This window comes from Carassius auratus, unplaced genomic scaffold (assembly GCF_003368295.1).
Source record: "Carassius auratus strain Wakin unplaced genomic scaffold, ASM336829v1 scaf_tig00217329, whole genome shotgun sequence".
In the NCBI taxonomy this organism is placed as follows: Eukaryota; Metazoa; Chordata; class Actinopteri; order Cypriniformes; family Cyprinidae; genus Carassius; species Carassius auratus.
The window spans coordinates 210,054-237,512 of record NW_020529007.1 but is presented as its reverse complement, the minus strand read 5'-3'; the positions used below and the strand labels follow the sequence as shown (position 1 = coordinate 237,512).

The following is a 27,459-nucleotide window of genomic DNA, read 5'->3' as shown; positions in this document are numbered from 1 at the left end:
TGGGTTTACCCGCTCGCCTATAAACTTATACATTAAGAAACATGAACCAGTATGTTAATGCTGCTGTCATTAATAATGGTGTTGTAATTATTATGTTTCTCAGATTCTGATAAGAATGAGGCAGGAAGGTTTCTGTGAGAGTCTCTACCTTTGTTTAACACTGAACTTGAGCAGAAGTTTACGAGCTGCTCCACTGAATGTCTCGTGATCTGTGAGAGGAGTGGATGTGTACCGTTATCACATTTTACTGCTGCTATTTCTATAATGTTATTCCACTTTGAGATTTATCTTGCACAGATTACATTTGTTATAGTTACTCTACATACTCTACATCTACAAAGAAGATTTTTCTTCCTGTTTGGTGTTCTCTCTGCTCTCGTTGATGTTTATTCATTGATTTAATTTGGATTTGATTACCAGTCTCCTGGATAGTCTAATTAAAATACATTTTTGTTGATCTCCTTCCTCGTGTGTTTGTTCCTCACCAACCTTTAACAAAGATATTTTTATGAAAACAAACTATGGCTAGAAATGTTAACAATAGAAAGACTTGAATAGATAGAAAGACTGTGTGAATTAGCACATATGTGAGGATTTTATATTGATCTGCTCTATGATTATCTGTTGATAAACTGTTACCTGTTAATTTTTATTACATTTCAATAGTTTTAATTCTGTATGTATAATAAAGTATAATGTATAATAAAGTGCTTCCTGTATTCAGGTTTGACTGTAGTAATAATAATTCATAAACTGAAACTTCAAATCGACATTTAAAACCACAACCTAATAAAAGTAAATAATTATGTATAAAAACAACCAGAGAATTCAAAAGCCTCTCTATAGAGTCATATACAGACATCTAGTGTTTACACCAGAAAATTACAGTTTTTCTTTCTTTGCTCTCAGAGGAGGAGCTAAGCTGCTTAAAAAATGGATTTTAATCAGAGATACTGCATTGATAATAATTATTGTAAAATTATCACCATAAAATGATCTCAAAATACAAAATAAAGAACAAATATTACTGAACAAAAATATATTAAATAGATTTTATTGAAGAAAAAAAAAGTAACATTTCAGGTTTCTGGTCACTTTTGACCTGAATGAGGAGCACTCAAGGGTTAAAGTGATTTTTGGAGAATAGGTCTCTTTAAGTTAAAATCCACTCACTGCTGAGTTCTGTAAGCTCAAGAAAGTGTAGAAACGATGTAAATAAGAGATTGATGTGCTTTGAGCTGATAAAGAGCTTATTAACTGAATATCATGAGATCGTAATGAACTGAAGTGAGTGACAGTTTTTAGTGATTATAAAGTGAGCTCTCTTTTCACACATTCTAGGCTTTATAACACTGTCTGAGATCAGAGATATTCACCAGTGTAAAGAAAGAATCACCATTTTATTTCATCTGTATATTTAAAAATGACTCTCATGTGCTTTTCCTGCATCACACTAACATAAAGGCACAAATGCAAAGACTGGAGATCTTTTTTACTGAATAACAGATGACATATTCTCTATATTTCTCACCAATCTCTATCACATGCAGAACACGTAGAATATGGAATGAGTTGCATGGGATAATTTTATGTTTCTAAACAGATTGAAACAGTTTACAATTTCTTAAATAATTTTTTCTTTTTTGGATAGTCTTCTACTTTGATCCGAAAAAAAAAATAAAAAAAACTAAAAGTAAGGTAGCCTAATGTGGCTTTAAAACAACATCCATTTGATTCATTATTTTCTGTTTGTGAAGGTATGAATACACTATAAACTATGAGAGCAAACGAGAACAGACTCCAGATCAGCGATGTAGTGTTTGTTTTCCCAACAACATCCATCACCCAAAAGAAAATGTATTTGCTGAATGCATGAAATGTATTTCCCTGCCAATCTAAAGGAAATGCTGTGTATTGCATTTGAGGTAATTGAGAATTATATGAGAGTCAGATTTCTACAGAAACTCTTACTGAGGATTACAGAGGTTTAGGTGATGTTTAATGACAACTGACTTTATTTTTCTGTATGTTAAACTTGTGATATACAATTTCAACTTTTTATCTAATTAATTATAATTTCAACAGAGTTTTGTGTCAATACATTTTTAATCACAATTTCAAACTTTCATCTCAATTCCAATCTAACATTTACAATTTAGTTTGTCATAATTGTGATTTTATTATGACTTCTTCCTCACATAAATGTGTTAGAGGCTGTATAAAAGACTGAAACACATGTGAAACACTGACTGATGATGAAGATGCTCAAGATTACAGTCTGATTCAACAGTCAGTATCTGATGGAGCTTATAACAAACACAGGAGCAAACTGAGAAACATTCACAAAAGAAAAGCAGAGATCACTCTTCATTCATTACAGTGACAGACTTTCCACTGATCGAATAAAAGACTGTTTCATTCATTTTCACTTCTCATACTATCAACACTACTCCTTTCATTTCTTCTCTCTGTCTGTGTTTGTTTAGTAACATGAATGTGAACAAGGTTTAACTGATCTCTTGCTTCTGTGTTAATAAACTGCTCCTGTAGTTTTTAATAATCACACTATTAATAAATCAAAAACTGGATGCACACCAGATCTGAAGAAATGAAGAAATCTGTAGAAACAGACAATCAATGGGTTTTTGTCTTTCATCAAAAGATCAACCTGAGTAAGAAGAGACTGAACAGTTCATCACTGAGAGTAAACAGAAAAACTGATTGTTTCAGTACATCTTTTGTCATCTTATGTAAAAATTATGATTGTAATCGGATGTAAATTGTAATATATTTTCTCCTTGTCACTAAAATATTTCTGAATTAAACATTTTAAAACTGAACAATGGTGTGTGGCTTGAATCACAATGAATGTGATGTTTGTTGTAAGAGTTAGTGAACAGCACATGAGCAAAACATGAGCAAACACTGATGGGGAACACAGTCTTCTGATTTCATTTAAATCAATATCTTACATTCACAAATGAAGCCTGCAATAACAGAAATGAGCTTTTATCCCCTTAACTGTGACCTCCCTTCTTTAACATAGCAATAAAGTCCACTAACCAAACTTACATTTGTGTAATTTATGAACACTTGGGAATATAGACCTAACGTTGTTCTCTTTTTAAAGAAAATCTGCAGATTATGTCAAAGGTAGATTTTTTTTTCAAACAATTAAAGTATCAAAAATGTTTAGAAGTTTAAATGTACTGTAAATAAAATGTGCTATATTAATTGTATTACATTTTATTTATTATATATATTTTATGTAACTGGTTTTACTCTAAAATTGGTAGAAAATGAAAGCCTTATGTCTAAATAAGTTATGTTCCAAAATTGAAGTTGATATAAAATAATTGAGGTTCCTGTGAGATCCAAAGTTTTTAATGCATTTTTCTGTGACAAATGTCTTCTCTGTCAATATTACTTCTCTCTCAAAATCCAATGATATGTTTGTTGCCAAGATTATAAAAAGTTTTGATTCCTAAAGACCATAATGCAGTTTGAAATATGACCCTTGTCACTGTCCAGTAAGAGGGAGGAGACCGCTGTAAGATTTTAAAATACCATCTCCATGATAAAGCAATGTTTTCACAGGATGAATCTTGGGCTTCTCAGCTTTCAAATGATAATTTATGATGATAACTAAAACATTTGATAGAGAAAAAGGACAAAAAAAAAAAAAAAAAAAAAAAGAGTGCCAAGTGTCCCACAGGTGCCAGTTAAGTGGTTAATGAAAGTCCATGTTTATTACAATTGTCAACGAAATTTGTAGTGTGGGTTTGACGAAGTTTACTAAAAACAAACATTTTCAGTGTTTGTCCTCCAAACTGACCCACAACCTACTGTAGTCACAGTTAAATTAATTCATTCAGCAAGTCTAGGAGAGATACAAACTACTGCTTCACTGAGGCCTGATGATTTTAGAGGACAATTACTCCTAGTCGACAAAACTTGATAAACAAAAGAATGAAGAAACCTGCATCATTGTATAAAACTGTATAATCACATGAACACATGCAGATATAAACACATTAATATTGTAGACTGAAGTACTGTTTGTAGTAGAATTTAGACTGTCACTTTAATGCATGAGATTAATTCAAAAATCCTCAACACATTAAAATAATTCAATGCAATTAACACAGAATTACAAATTACAATATTCCAGATTTACTCAATTTCTCTTGTCTGTTTGCGTTTAGATCATTTTACGGTGCTTATCTCTGGGGAAGCTTTCTGTCCAGTGATCCAGTAAGTGTTCAAACAATCAGTCCAAAACAGATCTAATGTAAAGAAAGCGGTCACAGCTGGTCAAGGAGTCAAACAGACAGATTGAAGAAAGCAGGTAAATTTATTAAGAAAACTGAAGAGAAGCTCACAACACAGGAGAATCAAACTGAGGTGATCAACAGAAGCAGAGAAAACAGTCTCATCTGAACTGAAACTTCTTGTTCTTCAACAGATATCTGAGGATTCAGGATCGACAGGGTGACAAGAGACCCTCGCTGAGACGCTTGTAATCTTGAGACCAGTCGACGAGTGACTGAGGTGAGTGTGTTTGTGAATGATGTGGGAACTGGATGCAGGTTATTCTCCATGATTTGTGACACTGTCCTCTGGACCGAAATCATTTTTTTTTTTTTTTAGTTGGACACTTAAACCGATGTCTTCTTCACCAACTTGATTGGTAAGTCTGCTAGTAATGAATGTTAAAGATAGGCATTCCTCATGTCAACTATTCCTAGTAAACACGCAGACTGCTGGAATACACAAATACAGTTTTAGGTCGAGCTCGATTTCTGAAAACTTCACAGTTCAGTTTGGGTCAGTTTTCACAGATTAGAATAGTGATGATACTGACTCACACAACTGACCATAACTACAGTGTGAGGTTTTTTTTAAATCAGAATAGTTAAGTTAACGGCTCAGGAAATATATATATAATTTGTTTTCGTTTTTTAAACATATTTCAAAATGTACAAAAAACCTTTCCAAAACCTTTCCAAAAAATAAATTTGGTAAAATATATTTCAAAATATATTCATGTACATATCATTTGCACAATATTTGTATATTTTTGAAAATGTATTTTAACTTTTAAAATACATTGAAAAAAAAATACTAAAATATTGCCAAAAATACATATTTAAAACTATTTTAAATATAGTTTTTACAAATATATATTTAAATATATATATATATATATATATATATATATATATATATATATATATATATATATATATATATATATACATATATATATATATATACATATATATATATATATACATATATATATATATATATACATATATATATATATATATATATATATATATATATATATATATATATATATATATATATATATATATATTGACCTCTATATATTTCAGTCCAAGAAAATAAATTTTCTTGCCTAAAAAGTCCATTTTGAAATATATTTATATGTAAAATATATGAAGGTTGAAAGCACACAAATCAATGAGAATGAGGTTTGGTATTAAACTATCTTTATTGTGTTAGGTTATGCTTTCATACTGACTCTTGGCACAGGAGAACACCATCTTCTAAAAAACAAAGCATCTGTTTCAGTCCTGTCATTATTATTAATTATTATTATTTTTTTATTATTATTTTTTTTTTTTTACATAACCTTTAACTTTTCCTGCTGTTCAAAAAGTCTTTCTTTTTACTTCAACCATGAAATGTTACCATAAAGGACAATATTTGGAGTCTGAGGGTGCAAAAAAATTAAATCTCCTTTAAAGTTGTGCAAATGAAGTCATCAGTAATGCGTATAACTAAACAAAAATGTAGTTTTTATATATTTATATGACTGACACGTCAAACAACCAATCACAGTTTGTTTCATTCAGCGTCATGTTTCGAGGTGTAGAAATGTTTCCATAATAACAGACAAGTGTATAAAACTCTGACATATTTTAAAGATTTTATGGAACAAACTATTCACATACTTCCAGTGTTTAGTTGATCCTGATAAATGCTCCTCATTGTGAACACTACGGCTTTCTTCTTTCGTGAGGGGGTTTGGTGTCATGGCATCTTTGTTTCCAGGCAGAACATTAAAGAACGTGACACACGTCTCACAGAAATCCTGTAGAATTCAACCACTGACGATGACTTTGGAAACTCATGAAGTGTTTCTTTTGTGTGTCGTATGTATCAGACGTTCAGCTAACAGTCAGTGGACGTGACGTCTGAGACTGAGACTAGGATCATGTTTGCTGTTCTCACACTGAAGAATGTGTCACAACCTCTTGTCATGTCAAAAGAGGAAACTGAATTTCATCAGAACATTTGAAAAACACACTCCTGTCCATCTCTGAGTTTATTTGGCACTTGACAATCAACAGATGTCCCATCTCCCCAACACTGTCACTCCAGAAGTCACGACTAAACCAATTCACCTTGGTGACCATATAACCGTTTTGTGTTACCTATTTTTATTAGCCTTTTCACACGATTCAGAATAACAGGCCTGTATTTATGATATTATTAACCTTTTTAGCGATACGGTCCCACATATATTAAAACATTCGGTGACGTCACATAACATCTCAAATTCGTTTCTGCGCTTTATCTGCGCTGAACCAGAGAGAGACTCACTGCTCTTGTCATATTATCACAAATATGCAGTGTTCTTAACCACATAATGCATATTTTAGGTTTCAGACATTTAAATACACATAAATACTAGTAAAACAATACATTTAGAGTTTGAAAAATACACGCATATGTCTATGGAAACAACAATAACAATCCATTCAGATGTAATATATTCAGATGTGCTTTATTCATATCAGATACACATAGTGTAAGTAAATATAAAGTTCAGTCTATTCATCACCCAGTTTATTCGTCACTGATTACTTGTATTTCGGGAGAGATTGATGATTTCACAGCTGTAAATCCGACAGATCACCATCAAGATCCTTTAGAAAGAGTTTTAAACGACAAAACACACATTTACATTTAGATTGTTCATGACATGGTATGCAAGTTTGTGAATATTTTAAATAAAAAAGGAAAAAGAAATAAAAGTGATCCATCTATCATTCAGTGTTATTGTAGACGTGATGTGTCATGTGACAAGCCTGATGCGTCGTTATGGAAACAGTAAGGGGAACGTTCTAAAATACCAGGGGGCAGGGTTTCATATTTTACTGAAGCACCCCTGGGCGCCAAATATTTTAAATTCACACTGAAAAGGTTCATGAAATGTGTGTTATTTAGAAGAAAGTCGACTTAAGCCCACTAATTCCATTAGAGTATTGCTGTATTCTATACATTCAGGCTTCTATTCTTTTTAGGGCCTTCTTCTTCTTCACATTTGAATGTGTGTGTGACAGAATGACTTGATAGCAGCACCTGTAAAATTTCAATGGAGTGCACCTCGAGCTACATTTTACATAGATGCATGAAAATCAGTTCACACATGTAACCATGAACATAGCCAGGCTTTGAAAATTAACGAGGTCCAGGGGGTTTCTATAATTACCCTTATAATTACATTTACATTTACATTCTGTTATTCATTTCGGTACCGGTTTAAAGATCCTTACAGAGCCCACTATAAGCCCATAGGTGCATTCATGGTTGAATCCTGATGCAAGCCCACTTTAAACCCCTTTAAGCAGGTGGGGCCCAAATTGGTCTGATATGAATTACTCAGTTAAGATCCCACATAACACTCTTATAGATCCCTTTTAAAGCCCATCTGGGCATCCACAGCTGGATCCTGGGTGCAAACCCAATTTAGACCCATTTGGGCAGGTGAGGCCCAAATTGGTCTGACATGAATTGCACAATTAAGAGCCATGCAGTACCCTTACAGGTCCTATTTTTAGTACGTCTGGGCTTCCACGGCTTGCCCCAATGTGGATCCCGGGTGCAAGCCCATAATGGTGCCCACATTTGCCGCCCATATAGCCCTAATCTGGACCCCACATGTCATTGCTGGCTGGGGTGTAGTGTTAACTGTAAGTATGTCTAATAGTACACTGTGTGTGCTGACTATATGTATTTGCATATTGCACATTTTCACCTGTTGAAGTCTGTATGGTTATATGTTAATTGTTTCTGCAATTTCTGGAGCAAGCTCATAAGAATTTCACTCATGAAGGCACATGTGCTGTGGTGATGTGATAATAAAGATGTGACTTGACTTATTTCAGTTATAATCATACGCCACCTGCTGGCAACAGGAAATGACTAGTTTTAAACTAACTTAATCATGAAATGTCTGATCTTCCTCAAACTACACATTTGGTGAGAGTCCTGGGCTGAAGACATCTACATGCCAATATTCAGTTTTAATCATAGCACCACCTGTTGGCAGCAGGAAATTTGGCACAAATATTTACAATTTTATAAGCATATTTTCCAAAGTTCGCTGTTCTCCTATGGTCACTGGGTGGCGCTGAGCTCGGGTGTGAGGGCCCTTTCATTGCTGCATGCAGCTTTAATATCCAATAAGCATATTGACAGGTTTTGTTTATTTCTATATTCTTTTTATAAAGAAAAAATCTATAATTGTGACCCATACACTGTATTGTTGGCTATTGCTTCAAATATACCTGTGTTATTTCTGACTGCTTCTGTGCTCCAGGCTCACATTAGTCTCGTGTAGACTGACGGTTGAAGATCTGGAATTCATACCAGCTTTCATTGGCCAAGGCCCGTCCATGAGGACGTTTGACTGACACATCAAACAACCAATCACAGTTAGTTTCATTCAGCATCATGTTTCGAGGTGTGGAAATGTTTCCACAATAACAGACTGGTGTAAAACTCTCTGACATATTTTAAAGATTTTATGCCACAAACTTTTCACATAATTTTGAGAATCCAGTGTTTAGTTGATCCTGATAAATGCTCCTCATTGTGAACACTACGGCTTTCTTCTTTCGTGAGGGGGTTTGGTGTCATGGCATCTTTGTTTCCAGGCAGAACTTTAAAGAACGTGACACACACATCTCCCAGAAATCCTGTAGAATTCAACCACTGACGATGACTTTGGAAACTCATGAAGTGTTTCTTTTGTGTGTCGTATGCTTCAGACGTTCAGCTAACAGTCGGTGGACGTGACGTCTGAGACTGAGACTAGGATCATGTTTGCTGTTCTCACACTGAAGAATGTGTCACAACCTCTTGTCATGTCAAAAGAGGAAATTTACTTTCTCGATTGCACAAATCCTTCATCAGAACATTTGAAAAACACACTTTAGTGAATTCAGTTATTTAACCATTGCAATTACTACAGGAAACACACTTTTTACGGTTCACTATCCTCACCAATTAACACTAGCCCATCATTCATCGCGTAGATATCGTAATAATCATACAGAGAGAACATAGATGCAAACCTTTATCTTTTGCTCGTTTCTCCTCTTCTTCTTTTCTCTTTTTCCAAATTGGGCACCTGATGGCTTGACCTTTTCCTGTCCATCTCTGAGTTTATTTGGCACTCGACAATAATCAGATTTCCCATCTCCCCAACACTGTCACTCACGACCAGAAGTCAAGACTAAACCAATTCACCTTGGTGACCATATAACCGTTTTGTGTTACCTATTTTTATTAGCCTTTTCACACGATTCAGAATAACAGGCCTGTATTTATAATATTATTTACCTTTTTTAGCAGTACGGTCCCACATATATTAAAACATTCGGTGACGTCACATAACTGAACCAGAGAGAGATGTGCACTGTTCTTGTCATATTATCACAAATATGCAGTGTAATTAACCACATAATGCATATTTTAGTTTCAGACATTTAAATACACATAAATACTAGTAAAACAATACATTTAGAGTTTGAAAAATACCTATGGAAACAACAATAACAATCCATTCAGATGTAATATATTCAGATGTGCTTTATTCATATCAGATACACATAGTGTAAGTAACTATAAAGTTCACTCTATTCATCACCCAGTTTATTCATCACTGATTACTTGTATTTCGGGAGAGATTGATGAATTCACGGCTGTAAATCTGACTGACAGGACTCGATCAAACATGGCGGCACCCATCTCACATTACAGATCACCATCAAGATCTTTTAGAAAGATTAACGACAAAACACACTCATTTACATTTAGATTGTTCATGACATGGTATGCAAGTTTGTGAATATTTTAAATAAAAAAGGAAAAAGAAATAAAAGTGATCCATCTGACATTCAGTGTTATTGTAGACGTGGTGTGTCATGTGACAAGCCTGATGCGTCGTTATGGAAACAGTAAGGGGAACGTTCTAAAATAGCAGGGGGCAGGGTTTCATATTTTACTGAAGCACCCCTGGGCGCCGAATATTTTAAACTCACACTGAAAAGGTTCATGAAATGTGCGTTATTAAGAAGAAAGTCTACTTTAGCCCACTAATTCCATTAGAGTATTGCTTCTATTCTTATTAGGGCCCCCTTCTTCTTCACATTTGAATGTGTGTATGACAAAATGACTTGATAGCACCACTTATAAAATTTCAATGGAGTGCACCTCGAGCTACATTTTACATAGATGCATGAAAATCAGTACACACATGTGTAATCATGGCCATAGCCAGGCTTTTTAAATTAATGAGGTCAAGGGGGTTTCTATAATTACCCTTATAATTACATTTACATTTACATTCTGTTATTCATTTCGGTATCGGTTTAAAGATCCTTACAGAGCCCACTATAAGCCCATAGGTGCATTCATGGTTGAATCCTGGTGCAAGCCCACTTTAAACCCCTTTAAGCAGGTGGGGCCCAAATTGGTCTGACATGAATTGCACAATTAAGACCCTTGCAGTACCCTTACAGGTTCCACTTTTAGTACGTCTGGGCTTCCACGGCTTGCCCCAATGTGGATCCCGGGTGCAAGCCCATAATGGTGCCCACATTTGCCACTCATGAAGCCCTCATCTGGGCCCCACATGTCATTGCTGGCTGGGGTGTAGTGTTAACTGTAAGTATGTCTAATAGTACACTGTGTGAACTGACTATATGTATGTGCATATTGCACATTTTCACCTGTTGAAGTCTGTATGGTTATATGTTAATTGTTTCTGCAATTTCTGGAGCAAGCTCATAAGAATTTCACTCACGAAGGCACATGTGCTGTGGTGATGTGATAATAAAGATGTGACTTGACTTATTTCAGTTATAATCATACGCCACCTGCTGGCAACAGGAAATGACTAGTTTTAAACTAACTTAATCATGAAATGTCTGATCTTCCTCAAACTACACATTTGGTGAGAGTCCTGGGCTGAAGACATCTACATGCCAATATTCAGTTTTAATCATAGCACCACCTGTTGGCAGCAGGAAATTTGGCACAAATATTTACATTTTATAAGCATATTTTCCAATGTCCGCTGTTCTCCTATGGTCACTGGGTGGCACTGAGCCCGGGTGTGAGGGCCCTTTCATTGCTGCATGCAGCTTTAATATCCAATAAGCATATTGACAGGTTTTGTTTATTTCTATATTCTTTAATGTGTGTTACTCCCCTCACCGTCTACAATTATTCATTAGTTCCTCTGATTCTCCTTTAATTGTGGCAGTTTACCTGTTGGTCTATTTTTAAAAGTAAATCTTTAAAGGAGCCCAGAGGTTTCCAGAGGCACATACATTACACTCGAGCTGTGAACGGTTTAATCATCTTTACTCATCCTCCATACTGTTACAGTCATGTGACCATGAGCCCTTCAAAACACATCTGGCTTTTAGAACATTTAGAAAACTGATGCAAATGTCTTCTATAGGATAAATATAATATTTAATCAATATGACCAAGAGAAAAGTCAAGCAGCACTGGCATCATCTCACTATAAAGCAGCATTTCAACACTCAGTCTGTAGATCAGAGGAAGTGAACACACACAGGAAGAGCTGAGAGTATTTAAAGAAAGAGTTGAGAGAATATAATGAAGAGGAAGACTGACAGAAAGAGAAGATGGCTGATAAGTGTCACTTGTGTCTGCTGGGACTGATCTTTCTCTCTTCACTTCTCACAGGTAAAGACATCTGTGTTTTCTCTTCAAGACAGTTAGTGAATTAATCTGAGAAAGAGTTCATCAGAACATGATCAGTTTATTATTGGTTGTGTCGTGCTGCAGAACACACTGTACTGCTGATACTGGACATAGTGACCAGTGATCTCGTTTATAAATGTTGTGTATGCACAAAGTGGCCATAGAAATATGCATATGCAATTTTCCAAACATATCATGATTTATAGGCAAGGCAAGGCAAGCTTATTTTTATATAGCACATTTCGTACACAATGGTAATTCAAAGTGCCTTACATAAAATAAAGTAAAATAATCATAAAATAATAACAAAAATAAAAACAAGCAATACTTTGGAAAAGTAAAAAAAAAAAAAAACGGACTGATTTAAAATTAATTTAAAACAGTTTGAAATAGGAAATGATTTTACATAAAAAAACAGTGAATACGTAAAATACAGTGCAATCAGTTCAGACATAGCATAGTGCTAATTCACTAAATGCAGCTAAACAGATTTGAGTCTAGATTTAAATGTGACTAGTGTTTTAGCACATCTGATCTCTTCTGGAAGCTGATTCCAACTGCGGGCAGCATAGTAACTAAAGGAGGATTCCCCTTGTTTTGTGTGAACCCTTGGTATTTCTAACTGACTCGATCCTAATGATCTGAGTGCTCTGTTAGGCTTATATTCAGTGAACATATCTGCATTATATTTTGGTCCTGGGTCATTTAGTGACTTATATACGAGTAAAAGTATTTTAAAATCAATCCTAAATGTAACTGGAAGCCAGTGTAAGGACCTGAGGACTGGTGTGATATGCTCAGATCTTCTGGTTCTGGATGAGCTGCAGCTGTCTAATGGTCTTTTTGGGAAGGTGGGTGAGGAGCCCATTACAATAGTCCATGTTTGTAAGAACAATGATCAATGATATTATGGCTAGATATTATTATGGCCCAGTTTGTGCTGACTACAGTGATATTAGACTTAAGCCATTTAGATGTTTATAAGCAACTGAAAAAAGCACAAATGTCAGGGAATGACAAAACTTCTCCAGCCCCCCAAAATACCCTTAGACCTCAGAGGGTTAAACCATGCTAATGCACTTCAATCAATGCCAACACAGTGTTCAAGTCTATATAAAAGAATGCTGTGGTCAGTAGTGTCGAAGGCAACACTAAGATCCAATAAAACTAATAGGGAGATACAACCACGATCAGATGATAAGAGCAGATAATTTGTAACTCTAAGGAGAGCAGTCTCAGTACTATGATACGGTCTAAATCCTGACTGGAAATCCTCACATATACCATTTTTCTCTAAGAAGGAATATAATTGTGAGGATACCACCTTTTCTAGTATCTTGTACAGAAAAGGGAGATTCGAGATTGGTCTATAATTAATAACAGCCAGTTTGAAGGTTTTGGGGCATATCCTAATGACAATGAGGAATTAATAATAGTCAGAAGAGGACCTATGACTTCTGGAAGCACCTCTTTTAGGAGCTTAGATGGTATAGGGTTTAACATACATGTTGTTGGTTTAGATGACTTAACAAGTTTATACAATTCTTCCTCTCCTATAGTAGAGAATGAGTGGAACTGTTCCTCAGGGGGTCTATAGTGCACTGTCTGATGTGATACTGTAGCATCAGCAAACTCTTTAATAAAGTCTGTATGGTGCCCTGGTGGCCTGTATACAGTAGCCAGTACAAACATAACAGGGGATTTATCATTAACATTTGTTTCACTGGATAATGTTATATGAAGCACCATTACTTCAAACGAGTTATACTTGAAGCCTGCCCTCTGAGAAATCCTGAAAACGTTGTTATAAATTGAAGCAACACCTCCCCCTTTACCTTTTAGACGCGACTCATGTTTATAACAGTGATCTTGGGGGGTGGACTCATTTAAAATAATGTAATCATCAGGTTTTAGCCAGGTTTCTGTCAAACAGAGCACATCTATGTTATGATCAGTGATACGCTCTTAGAACAAATAAAATATTTTTATTGCCAGATATTAGAGCAGGTTTGAGCTGTTTTTTTTTTCAGCTCCTTAAAATAGCAATGTGCCACCAATGCGCCTGAACACACCTCTTTTTTTAGACCAGCATAATCATGGGTGCACAAATGAGTGCAAATGCATTAGCTAATTAAACGCCGTGATGATGAACGAGAAAATGCTAATGGCGCCAGACTGAAACTAGCAAACACACTTGTGCTGCGCCTTGCATCGCATTGTGCCGGGTGTATGATAGGGCCCAACATGTTTTGGGTAAATAATATTAAAGAGATAAAATACATTCATAGAATTTATAAACAAGCAAACAAACAATTAATCTCTTAAACAAAATCAATTTCTCCTACAAGAAATTTAATAAAATGACATGACATACAGCATGTGTGCTTTGCACCTATCCAAAGTGTACACACACACACACACACACACACACACACACACACACACACACACACACACACACACACACACACACACACACACACACACACACACACACACACACACACAGGGCATGGTATTGCCAGACCGAGACTAGAACCCACAACCTGAGGATTAAGAGTCAAACTCTCTAACCACTAAGCCATGGCTTCCTGAAACTAAAAGGAATTAGAATTAAATTTAAATGAAATTGACAGGAATCTAGAACAATTTAAATAAATAGCCCAATTATTACTGTACCCCTGTCCTCCTTATTATGACCTATATTTATGTTTTATTTAGAGCGGCCTCTAGCGGGCATAAAAATAATGACAGTATCGTGTTGCATCTGTAATGACTTTTTATACCGATCTCACAGTAATTCGTACATATTTTACAAGGTGGCTTATTCACTCGAATGACCACAGTGAAACCCACTTTAACTCCCCCAAAGAAATCATGCAAAATTATGATTTACAGAGCATGTACATTTTATGAGCATGTGTGTTCTCTGGATCAAACCCATGATTGGATGATTACATATCGTCATTCAATTGTTAACTGAAAGAGTTTAGTGTCATACAGAAGCTCACTGAAAGAAAGAAGAGAAACTGTCATCAGAATGATTCAGAGTTCACAGTATGTCTAAACTGGGTTCAGAGATGATTTCTGCTCTACTGCGGTCTAACTCACATGTTTCCAAACCTCAACAGTGAGATCACAGATCTGAAACACTACAGCTGCTATAATTAATACTCTATTTTAGTTATGAAAGTAGAACTCCTGTCAACCATCTCAAGATTGTAAGTTGATCTTGACTCTGGACTAGATGCAAAACATCTCTGTAAAACTTTATATGGAATATGATGATCCCATAATCACTATTATCATAATCATCTGCAGAAATACATCAAATAAATGAGCTGTAGATGTTCACTGATGGAAGTGTGGAGACAGCAGTGAGCAGATTCTCTCCTGAAACTTAAAATCATGAATTCCTCGAGGAGCGTGGGACTGGTTGAGAGAGTCTTGAGTATCATGAGAAGTTTCTCATCCTCATGTCTTCATCAGATGGTCAGTTTGACAGATCTACAGCAGCTAATTCTGTTCTCAATGTTGTCGGTCAGAGGCAGAGCCGGCCGAGCCACTAAGCGACCCTTGCAATTGCAAAGGGCCCAGTGTCCAGCAGAGGGCCCCATTGAGTCACTGCTATATAGTGGGTGAAAAAAAATCATACAACAAAAGTAACATAAAATAAATAAATAAAAAGAAATGGGCCTACAGGGCTCTTTATCAGGCATCATGATAAGCAAAGTTGTTTTTTATTTAGTTCTTTATTATGGCGAGTTCCCCGCGAATCTTGACCCTGACTGACCCCTATGATGTCACTCGTCACCCGGTCAGTGTCTGTCAGTCAGTTAACGTACTCCAGCGTCGACGATGTCTGACAAGAAACGAAAATATCTTTCTGGCCATGAAAAACGACGATAAAGGTACATAAACCTGTAGGCTTAATTTTCCGATACCTGTATAGATAATCTACAGTCTAAAAGTCTTATATTGGGATGCAAACACTTAGCGCGCTTTTCGGCGCCTCCCGCTTTTTTTTCGTCATTTTGGGTGACTTGGATCTGAGAGGGTCCGTCTGATTATAATTTCACGAAGTCATCTGAAGCCATTCCATAGCTTAATGTGAGGGACAGAAGACTATTTACATCATTAAATTAAAGTTTACGGAAACTCGTTTTTCCTCGTCAATCATTCTCCATTCAGTAACGTTATTCAAACAGCGCGTGCGCCTCGTGCATGGTAAAACTCTCTTCAATATATGATATATTCACATTATAATGCTTGATCTGTAGATAAAAGGCTGTGGATTTGCATAAGATGACTTTATTTTGTGTATTTGTATTTTATGTTTGTTGCTGTTTTTAAACGACTCGCTACCATGTGTAGTGATAGATCACGGAGACATCACAAGGACTATGAAAAGGCATCAAACACACACTAACTGGAATTTAAAACTGTGAAGAAACAAATGATCAATAAACTGTTGGACAGATATACATTAGGATTTGTGCGCTCGACATTTCTTCGCTTTGTGCCGTGAACTTTTAAATGCGCACTTGAGCAGCGCAGCGCTGCACACTGTGACTCCATGTTAAAGAAAATTGTCCGCTCCGCGTCCATAGCGCTCTGTTTATGGCAATGGTGTGTTCTACTTCGCAGCGGTCTGTTATTAAGAAATGACAAACCGCATTCTACATTGGGATTCAACCAAGCCATGTAATAAATGCTAATAACATAATACTTTTCCTGGTTCACAACACAGTATTCAGTTCTATTTGCTCTATTTCATTTAAATTCTATATAAAGGCTGTTGTTTGTGCCTCTTAAACTCTGGTGTCAATTAAAAATGTTTATTTTATGGTCAGTGAAAATCACTTTATCAGTCTTTTTATTCAGCAAGTTCATCAGTGTGTGTTCGTTGAACTGCACTGCCATTCAGCTCAGTGGTATCATAATTTTCCTGTTAGACATCAAACATGGAACTCAACTCAAGAACTCAAGGTCTTTTATTGTCATTCTGTACATGTTGCCACATAAGAACGAAATACTTACTCAGGGCCAGCAGCGTAAAAAAGATAATTAACATACAGCATACATAGAATAATTAAAACATAATTTAATAGACTAAAAAATTTAAAAATAACATAGTAGATATAATACGTACAGTATAGTTACAAGGTAGTCATTAATTTCTGTAGGCCTTACTTAAAACGGTCAAAGGGGCCTCCAACCAATTTTGCTTAGGGCCCCCAAAGGTCTAGGGCCGGCTCTGGTCAGAGGAATAAAGAATAAGTCATGAAATACACTACTCTGCCCTATACAGTACTCTAAATACTCAGACTTCTTATCTTTCAAGTTCCTCATTCATGCATCTCGTCTGACAGACAGCAGTGTTCTCAGAATCAGCACTGACTGTCTTTCTTCTGAAGAATCAGGCGTAAGGCCTGCAGGGTCATCAACATCTCCACCAAAAGTGTTAGAGAGTCCGACTCATAACCCAGGGCTCATCAGTGAGTGCATGAAGATCTGAAGACGACTCTCTGTAATACGTTGTACAGCATCATGGAGTGTAAGACCTAACTCTTGTTTCATACAGTGACTGAGGGTCATGTCAGGGTTCATCGTCTTCTCCTCTGTATCGGTCCATCAGAGCAGCAACAGTGATGGCCATGGTGTCTCTCTCTAATCAAACACACCTGATTCAGTCTTCAGCTGGTTAGTAGAGACTCCAGAGGTAGAGACGTTCAGCGTGTGCAGTGTTGGGGAGGCTCCTGAACAGGTCTGGGGTCTGCTGGTCGTATGTGTAGATCTGTGCTTTAGCTACATCAGTCTCCTCAGTCCTGCTCCTGGAGGGACACTTTCTGCAGCTTATTTAAACACATCTGAATCAGCTAATCGAGGTCTTTGAGTTCACTTGAACATCACAGCCAGGTGTCTGAATGAGGAACCCTGGCTGTGTTTGAGATGGCATACCTGCTTACTGCCCAGTACATAGTGCATACTTGCCTAAAAAAAGTAAACGTAAAAACAGTATGCAATAGTGTGTTTAAATGATCGTTCTTAATAATATTATTAAATGGATGCAACTTTATTTGAACAAAAAGCTCTCTACACCTATACTGCCAACCACCTCATAAGTAATATTGTATTAATAATGAGCCGTTTTATTTCCAATTTTCTAATATTTCCTTTATTTTTATGAAAAATAATTTCATTTCTGATCTGATATGTGATGGGAAAAGGAGTAGCCTAGAACAAGTTTGGTAAAGGGCATGTCTTTTACCCGCTGTGTTACTGATATTAGAGATGAATGGAGATCTTTTGCAGTGCTGTGTATCACAGACAGACATTGGTGGGTGGAGTTAATGTAAATAGTCTCTGCCAACTAAATTATTATTTATATTACTTCAATATTTGTATTATTCAATATATTTAAAATAATTTGCACTGTATAAAGCACTATAGAGATAAAAATGATGTCATTTGACTTGATCAGAAACGTGCTGTAGAGATTAAAGTACAATTTATGTCTTACGATATTGTTTTTAAATACACAGCAATAGTTTCTAGTTTACAGTAACATGTATGTATAAAAGGTTTTTATAATTACTATTCCACATCTCCAGTTCACTCACGCATTTGAAGATTCCGGGTATTCCATGCATACAGAACATTATCTTACTATTCACAGTATTCACACAGCATACTGTAATATAGTAGGAGTTGTGTGGTAGTATGCCTTTCTGAACACTGCTTCTGTACTGATTTCAGTGTACTTGAGTTATACTGTATTTATCAGATTCAGGTCATCCGGGTATTCTATGCATGCAGAACATTTTCATACTATGCACAGCATACACACTGAATACTGCAGAAATAGTAAGAGTAGCATGATAGCATAGCATTTCAAACACAGCAACAGCTTCACAGAAAATCACTCAAATGAACATTTTAGAAACGCTGCACCAATGAAACTAACAGTGAATTTGTAAATGGACTACAATTTTTATTTATTAAGGAGAAGTTCTTCTGTAGAAACCCAGTTAAAGAAAGAAGAGGAACTGTGATTTGAATGTGTGAATATTCACAGCATCATCCATCCAAACCGGGTTCAGAGATGATCTCAGATCTGTGTGGGTTAAACCAGTCCAAACCGGGTTCAGAGATGGTCTCAGATCTGTGTGGGTTAAACCAGTCCAAACCGGGTTCAAAGATGATCTCAGATCTGTGTGGGTTAAACCAGTCCAAACCAGGTTCAGAGATGATCTCAGATCTGTGTGGGTTAAACCAGTCCAAACCGGGTTCAGGGATGATCTCAGATCTGTGTGGGTTAAACCAGCCCAAACCGGGTTCAGAGATGATCTTAGATAGGAGGAAGAGGAGGAAGAGGATGAACAAGAACAGTCAGCAGTGGAGGAAAAGGTGGATGAAGAGGAAGAGGAGGAGAATGAGGATGAGGATGAGGGGAAAGGAGACCAGGAGTCTCAGATGGAATGTATGCCACTAGTTGACCATGTCCTTGTCCATGGTATGACTATGAGGGAGGCTGGGCAATGAGTCCAGCCAAACTTAAGCTGCTTTACTATTACAGTTTTTCTCGATTGCTAAAACACTTTAACCAGGCTTTTAAACTAAAATGTCAAAATTAAAAATTTTTGACAAAGCACACATATTTTGCTGAACTATAAACACTATTCCCCTGCTTTAGCACATGAGTCAGATTTGGTGAACTGTTACTGCAAAACTCTTCACACAAATCCCTACATTTCTCAGTGCTTACACCATGTGGTCATCTAGAAAGCACTAGCATTCAATTTTGTTCACTCAGGTCTGCACAGTTTAAAATCAAATAGCACACAATTACCTTAGTGGAAAAACTAAGAGTCAAAATTTATCACACACCAGTCAGAACCTTCAGTTGAGAGATAAAAGAGCCCCATTCAGTTCATTCAGTTTTAAAACAATGGATCCAGAGAGACATGATTGAAAAGATCGAGGACACCAGAGAGGAAGAGGATGAGCGAGAACAGTAAGCAGTGGAGGAAGAGGTGAATGAAGAGGAAGAGGAGGAGAATGACAATGAGGGGCAAGGAGACCAGGAGTCTCAGATGAAATTTGTGCCACTAGTTGACCATGTCCTTGTCCATGCTATGATTATGAGGGAGGCTGGACAATGAGTCCAGCCAAACTTAAGCTGCTTCACCGTCCCCTTGATCATAGAAACATTCAGGTAGATGTACCTCAGTTTACTCTACTGTAACTTTTGAGAGCTGTACTCTGTTACAACACAGGCATCAATCTGCCTTACATACAAATAGAGTTGCTGTCTGCTTCCATCTTATAAAAAGTACTTTTATAAAATCAATACTTTGTTGTGTAGAACACAGAGATGATGGGATGGAAGAAGGCTGACTAGACATTACAGTTGATGTGTGACAGGGATGGATCAGTCATATCTGAGAGGTTTTTACCCCCGCTGCCTGACTAGAGCCAGTATAGACTGTGATGTCTGTCCTAGACCAAATGTGGTTTTTGGTTTTTGTAGTATTGTTTTGAATTGATCTCACCAGTGTGTAAGACTATACTGTAGTGTGTGTGTGTGTGTGTGTGTTTGAGGGCTTGTGTGTGATGTCTGAGGGCAAAGTTAGTTTTTTCAGCAAGAGTGAATGGTATTGAGTGTAGAGCGTCTAAATTCTGACCTGAAAATAGGTTGTTTGGGGAATTGAGTGAGACGTTATGGATTTGTGTTAACTGTTTTGAGAATATGAGACATAGTTTCAAGAAATGGATCATTGAAGAGATAAAATCATTTTGACATTGTGCCATCATGATCTGTTAAACAATAACGGTTTGATATATCAGCAAGAAATCCATAACTTTGTGCCGTCATGGTCTGAAGATGATCTGAATCAAGTTGTTTCACAAAAATCTAACAGGAAGTAGCTTGATCAGAATGACACACTAATTCATCAGTGTTTCACACGAACACCTCACATGTGCTTCACTCAACACCAACCAATCATGCTTTAAAGAGGCCAAAGGTCAAGCTATAGGTTTTTAACAATGGATTGTTTTTTTCTTTCGTACTGTGTAACACTGCACTGTAAACCCTAACAAGTTCACAGAACTCAAAACATATTTTGTAACAGATTACACAATACATTTAAGTGTTTTTTTATGTTTTAAGTTAAAGGGATGGTTCACTTTCAAATTAAATTTTTATATGTTTTAGCTTACCTCAAGGGCATCCAAGATAGGTGTCTTTGTTTCCTCAGTATTTCCCATTTTTATATTTTTAGGTCAAACCGTTATTGTCTGTGCCTCATATAATGGAGGTCTATGGTCATCACCTCAAAGAGCATGCACAGAGGAGTCCAAATTAAACAATTCCCCATCGTAAGTACACATTGATGACCTAAGACACGAAACGAGCGGTTTATGTAAGAAAACGAACAGTATTTATATAGCTGTTACCTCTTGTACACAACCACGTCCAACTGATCTGTGGCCGGGCATGCTTCCTATTGTCGTGTGACGTTTGCGCGTGCTCTGTCTTAGTCTGCGCAAGCGCGGAAAGTGCTGGAAGTGATCTCTTGCACTTGTACGTCACACATTGTTTACACTTACTGTCTATGGTTTACACAGAGATTTCGGAAGTGTTACCTTTCACTGTGAAGATCTAAACATATTTAGATGTACAGGAAATTGCAATGGAAGGCGATTTCAATATATCAACAGACAACGTTAATTTTTTTTTCACAACCATATTTATTTGAACCAGAATACACAGATCAAGTACTCAGGAGTGATCCACTGCTGCAGCACGTCTTCAAGCCTCAGAGAGACAGAGATCTCTTCAAAATTCTCTTCAAAATGCTCTAGTCTTCACCACAACGGTAACACTACAAAACCAACATAACAGAAACCTTTGTGAATTCTAATATAAAACAACATTTAAAGGTACAATTTGTAAGATTGTTGCAGTAACAATAGTGTAACTATAATACAATAGTAACATATCCAAAAAACACTAGGCTAGTGTTATATATTTTGTCCAGCTGATTACTAACAATATCTCTAATGTTTTCAACTACTTGTAAATCGTGGGAAAATTTCCATTCTAAACAGTGACACGGGGCAGTGCAGTCGCCTGTCAATGACGTTAGTTTCCCTTTGTTACCGCCTTTACTGATGTAGAAACCACATGACAACAGTGTCGTGGACATATACGGAAGTAGCTTAGCGAGGTGCGAGGATGCGTATGATCCATTTTCTGATCGCGTCTTTGCATTGACTTTGTATGTAATCTACTCGCGCAAATCGTTGAACTTGCATTAAATACAAGATTTATCTTTCCGTCTGATTGATGGTCGTCAGTGGATGGGTAGAAGACAACAAATCCCATAAATCCACGCTCCTTCTTAGCTTCATCAAACCACGCGATTGTTATTGTTTTGGTAGTGCGCCTTCTAGTGGCAGGTCCTACAACCTGTAACTTTAAGTACTAACTTATGTCCCTTTATGTTAATCTTGTGTAAAAACACACAAAATAACACTTAATTTCTAAATTTATTTTCCTTGTTTTCTGATGCAAAGCATGCTGGGAATTAGAAAACACAATCATTTTAAGTTCACCTTACTACAACAAAATTTTGAGTTTACAGAACTTATTTAAATTTAAAACTTAAATTAAGTACAATGAACTTTCATTATTATTGGAGAGCAATTAACTAATTTCATTTGATTAGTTTCACTGTTTGGTTTTACAGTGTGTATTCACAACCACAAATACTTACAGTAAAAACAAATAGTTTGGTTTCAATCTTGCTTTTATGTTTACCGTGAATTTTTCAACATCACTAAGTCAAGTTACTTTCAATCTTGTTCAGAAGTGTACACAGCGGCTCATGAAAGAAGAGCTTTTGAATAACTGTTTATATGATAAATCCAAAAATATAATATTATGGCAAAGGTGTTTGCAACATAAGACAAAACATAAGACAAATGTTTGCTTTTGAGATGTGTTTGTGGTATTTTGATTGCAGTACTTTGTTTTGTGAGAGATGTGAGGCATTTTGCTGTTTGTGTGTGCATTTCTTGGATTTGTGTGTAAAGTTTAGAGAAAAAAAGAGGCAAAGTTTTGAAAATGTACGCAAGCAGTTAAATTTTTTTGTATTCATTTTCAACATGTGAGTCGTGGATAGTGGAAACATTTTCAGTAACAGCCCAGTTTTATCACTAATAACTAAATGATATTATTTCTAGAATTGAATGGCATGCAGGAATCGACTGACAGAAGTGAAAGCATCAGTAATGTATTTAGATTGTGTATAGATCAAATGAAGTTAACAATATTCAGTTCTGACACATTTCACACAATGTGAAGCAGCTCTTCTCCATCACACACTGACATCGTGTCAGTAAACAGCAGCTTTAGCATGATTAAGACACACTTAATGAAACTGGTATCTGCTTGATCTTCATTATCACATTATTAGCTCAGCAGAAGTCTTCTCTTGCAAATGTTTATACACTTTTTTTTGTTTCACATATTTTTCACACCCTTTGTCAAAACAGTTACCACAGATCTCATTGAAAGACCCTAAACTCTGTTGGATTCACTGTGTTGAACAAAAGAAAAAAATCTATTCACAGCTAATAGAGAGTACTTGCATAATTATAAATCTCTTAAATTATAAAACTCTTCAATCAGCAATCAGTCCTCATCCATCTATAAAAGATGCCACCTCTGTGTTGCTATTTGCAAGCATGGATGAAAGAGGCCAGAGGCACGGAAGGAGAGTAAGAGGCCATGGCAGAGCGGCCTAAAGAAGAGGAGTTTGTTTGCGTGATGGGGGAGCCATCACGTTTCAAATGAAATTCGGGCAACATTTATTGACCATGTCATCAATCATGGCTTGTCCTTTAGAAAGGCTGGACAAAGGGTCCATCCCATTCTGAGTCGGAGCACTATGGCATCTAGTGTCGGGCTTTTTGGGAATGAGAACAGGTCATTCACAGTGTTACTGTAATGTATACCACTGTGTATTTCAGCTTTACTGTATTGCCCTGTTAGCAGAACAAACTGTGTGTACAGTAATGCAGGTGTTTTATCAATCCTGTTTATGTGACTGTCATACAGTAATGTCTTTTGACATGGTTTTTGCTTTTACTCTATAGAATCCACACATTACCACACACTGGTGGCAGAGGAAAGATATTTAGTATTGAAGAGGAGTCTGCCATTGTAGATATGGTAGTGGCAAACAATGCAATCAGACTGCGTCAAATCCAGGCAGCAGTAATTGAAGATCAGGGAGCATTTAGAAATATAAACAGTGTGAGTTTGGCAACTATAGATCGAGTCCTTAAACGAAACCATGTCAGAATGAAGCAGCTGTACTGAGTTCAAAAAGAAACTCTGACATTGTAAAGGAGCCACGATTCCAGTTTGTGCAGATACAGATTTTTTATTGTAATACCTTGTTTACCATAGTTAATGATGAATAGAGAATAATGGAGCTTGAAGCTGAAGGGGCACATCACAAATAAATTTGTGTGAATGAAGCCGGCTTCAACCTCTGTAAAGTGAGGTGACGAGGAGGAACATCATTGGGCACAGTGCCAGGTCAGAGGGGTGACTATATCCCCATGTGTGCTGCCATCTCCAGTGATGGAGTCCTTTGCCAAATACCAACTATTGCCACATACAATACAGAACGCCTCGTCACATTTCTTGATGCTTTGAAAGAATTACTGATTCCACCTGAAGAGAGAGGGCTGTTGAGGCCTGGCGTGACTCTGTATGTCATAATTTCGGACAATGTGGCTTTCCACCACTCTCGTCTTGTGAGTGAATGGTTTGCAGCACAGTATATAATGTAACCATTTGAGTTTGTAAAGTATAATTTAATATTGATGGCTGTATTTTGTTGTCCATTGTGTAATGATTGATTGAAATAATAAATTAATTTTTGACCACAAGTTGTGGTGTTTGATGGAAATATTTGCTTATGTTGCATGTTTTGTAGTGTTCAAGCATTTTGCTAACAAAATGAGTCATTTTGGCCATTGGGCTTCAGTTTTATCCTGTGTGTTAACTGTTTTGAAAATGTGATGTCAGAGTGGGCAAATGTGTTTAAGCAATCGAGAAAAACTGTAAACAGATCAGAGGAAGTGAACACACACAGGAAGAGCTGAGAGTATTTAAAGAAAGAGTTGAGAGAATATAATGAAGAGGAAGACTGACAGAAAGAGAAGATGGCTGATAAGTGTCACTTGTGTCTGCTGGGACTGATCTTTCTCTCTACCCCTTACTTATTTATTTCTGATGTTATTCTTGTTCTGTAGTTTGCCTAAACCTTACAAAAAGTTCTGTCACTGAGACTTGAACATTTGAGAAATAAAACATGAACTATACGACCATTCAAATGTTTGGTGTGTGTTTAATATAAATTAATGCTTTTATTCTGCAAATAGGCATTCAATTGAAAGTAAAAACATTTATAATGTTACAAAAGATTATATTTCAAATAAATGCTGTTCTTTCGAACATTATATTCATCAAATAATCATAAAAAAAAATGTTTCCAGGAAATATTAAGCAGCAGAAACTTTTACCACTGAACCATTATTAATAACTGAGCAGAAATAATAATCCAGCAGCATATTATAATGATTTCTGAAGGATCATTTAACACTAAAGACTGGAGTAATGATGCTGAAAATACACAGGAATAAATTACATTTTAATACATCTCATGTAACTTCACATTTTAATAATATAAATAGTTTATTCTGGAGAGTGTGTTTGCATTAAAGGGTTAATTCACCTAAAACTGAAAATTAGAAGAAAGTCAAACACACCGAGGATGTCTCGAGGGTGAGTTAAACACAGGCTTATTTAAATTTTTGGGTGAACTGTTTTAATCAGGAAATAGACTGCATGATCTGAATCCTTTAATGCTAGTGTTTTTATGCTTTCATTTATTAACATATCGTATAATAATCACTCATGTGTTCTTGTGTTTCAGGTCTCAGTGGAGTGGATGATGCTCATGTGTTCATCAGTTCTGGTGAAGATGTCCGTCTGCCCTGTAATAATGATCTTCCTGACTGTAAATCAACTACATGGACCTATAACAGATTCAGTTATTCAGCAACAGTTGAACTGATTAATTCAGGGAGAAAGAAGACAGACACAGAGAGACATGAGAGACTGAGTCTGGAGTCTGACTGCTCTCTGAACATCAAGAGCGTCACAAAAGAAGATTGTGGATCTTACACCTGCAGACAATATGAGAATGGACAACAACTGGGAACTGATGCTCGTGTTTTTCTGCATGTTCTTCATGGTATTTTAATGATTATATGATCAATTTAAAAAGGTTCAAATTCTTCATTTAACTTCTCGTGATGATTGATGAGTGTGTGATGTGTGTGTTATTCTGTGTTTCAGTCTCTTCATCACCGTCACAGACTGAGATCAGTGCAGGTCACTCTCTGACTCTCTTCTGTCAGTTGTATTCATATTCATCATATCATAAAGTCTCTTGTGATGATTTGATCCATTCTGAGGGAATTGATCTGTTCTGGGTGAATCAGGCTGGTGTTAAACTGACAAACTCAGACTCCAGATATCAGATATCATTCTCATCAGATCACTGTTACATCTCTCTGAAGACAACAATCCTGAATGAAGATGAAAACAGAGAGTGGAGATGTGAAGTTACTCAGAGAGATCAACTCAAGACCTCAGTCTCATACACTGTCAAGATCTCAGGTGAGAAAACAATCTCATGATCAGATGTAGAAGAGTCTGAGATGTGATAATATAATGATAGATAATGTTAGTTATCTTGTGTGTTATCTAATGAACATCTTCTGTATTCTGATGCATCTGAACTAACATTCATCTTTCAGCTCGAGCTGATTCAACAACAGCAGAGACTTCTACACCAGGTACAGTCAGAAATACACAGTTCTATTGAATTTGTCAGTAAATGTGCTCTATTAGCTGCATATTTTCTAGGGATGCACATTGGTATCTGGCTCAATACTGAGCTCCTAAAAGCCCCGATACATCACAGCATGTGACAAGTGCCATATTCAGACAACAGAACAAAGGACAACAGAATGGAGTTATTAGAGATTAAAGTTGTCTACTTAAGATATGTATGCAACAAATATAATGTTAAACATTCAGTATTAACTAGAGCTGGGGGACTCGAGGGTCTTGACTCGAGTCAGACATAAGTTGCATATTTTAGGACTTGAGACTTGCTTGACCAATATTCATAAAATACTTGACTTTGACTTGGTATTCATGATTTGAGACTCGACTCGGACTTGAGTTAAATTACTTGAAATAAGTCACGTATTTATTATTGTCTTTTCTTCTTTCAATAAATA

At 36.3% G+C, this 27,459-nt stretch overlaps 1 protein-coding gene across 2 annotated transcripts in view; it reads left to right on the top strand.

Moving 5' to 3' along the window:
* The first annotated feature begins 11,932 nt into the window (after positions 1-11,932).
* Positions 11,933-27,459, top strand: part of LOC113100666 (uncharacterized) — an 81,425-nt gene continuing 65,898 nt past the window's right edge. For both annotated transcript variants that reach the window (XM_026265289.1, XM_026265290.1), the window contains exons 1-4: positions 11,933-12,042; positions 26,082-26,402; positions 26,507-26,830; positions 26,971-27,009. In XM_026265289.1, coding sequence (XP_026121074.1) covers positions 11,982-12,042; positions 26,082-26,402; positions 26,507-26,830; positions 26,971-27,009 — 745 coding nt within the window. In that variant the 5' untranslated portion in view covers positions 11,933-11,981. The remainder of the gene's footprint in view (positions 12,043-26,081; positions 26,403-26,506; positions 26,831-26,970; positions 27,010-27,459) is intronic.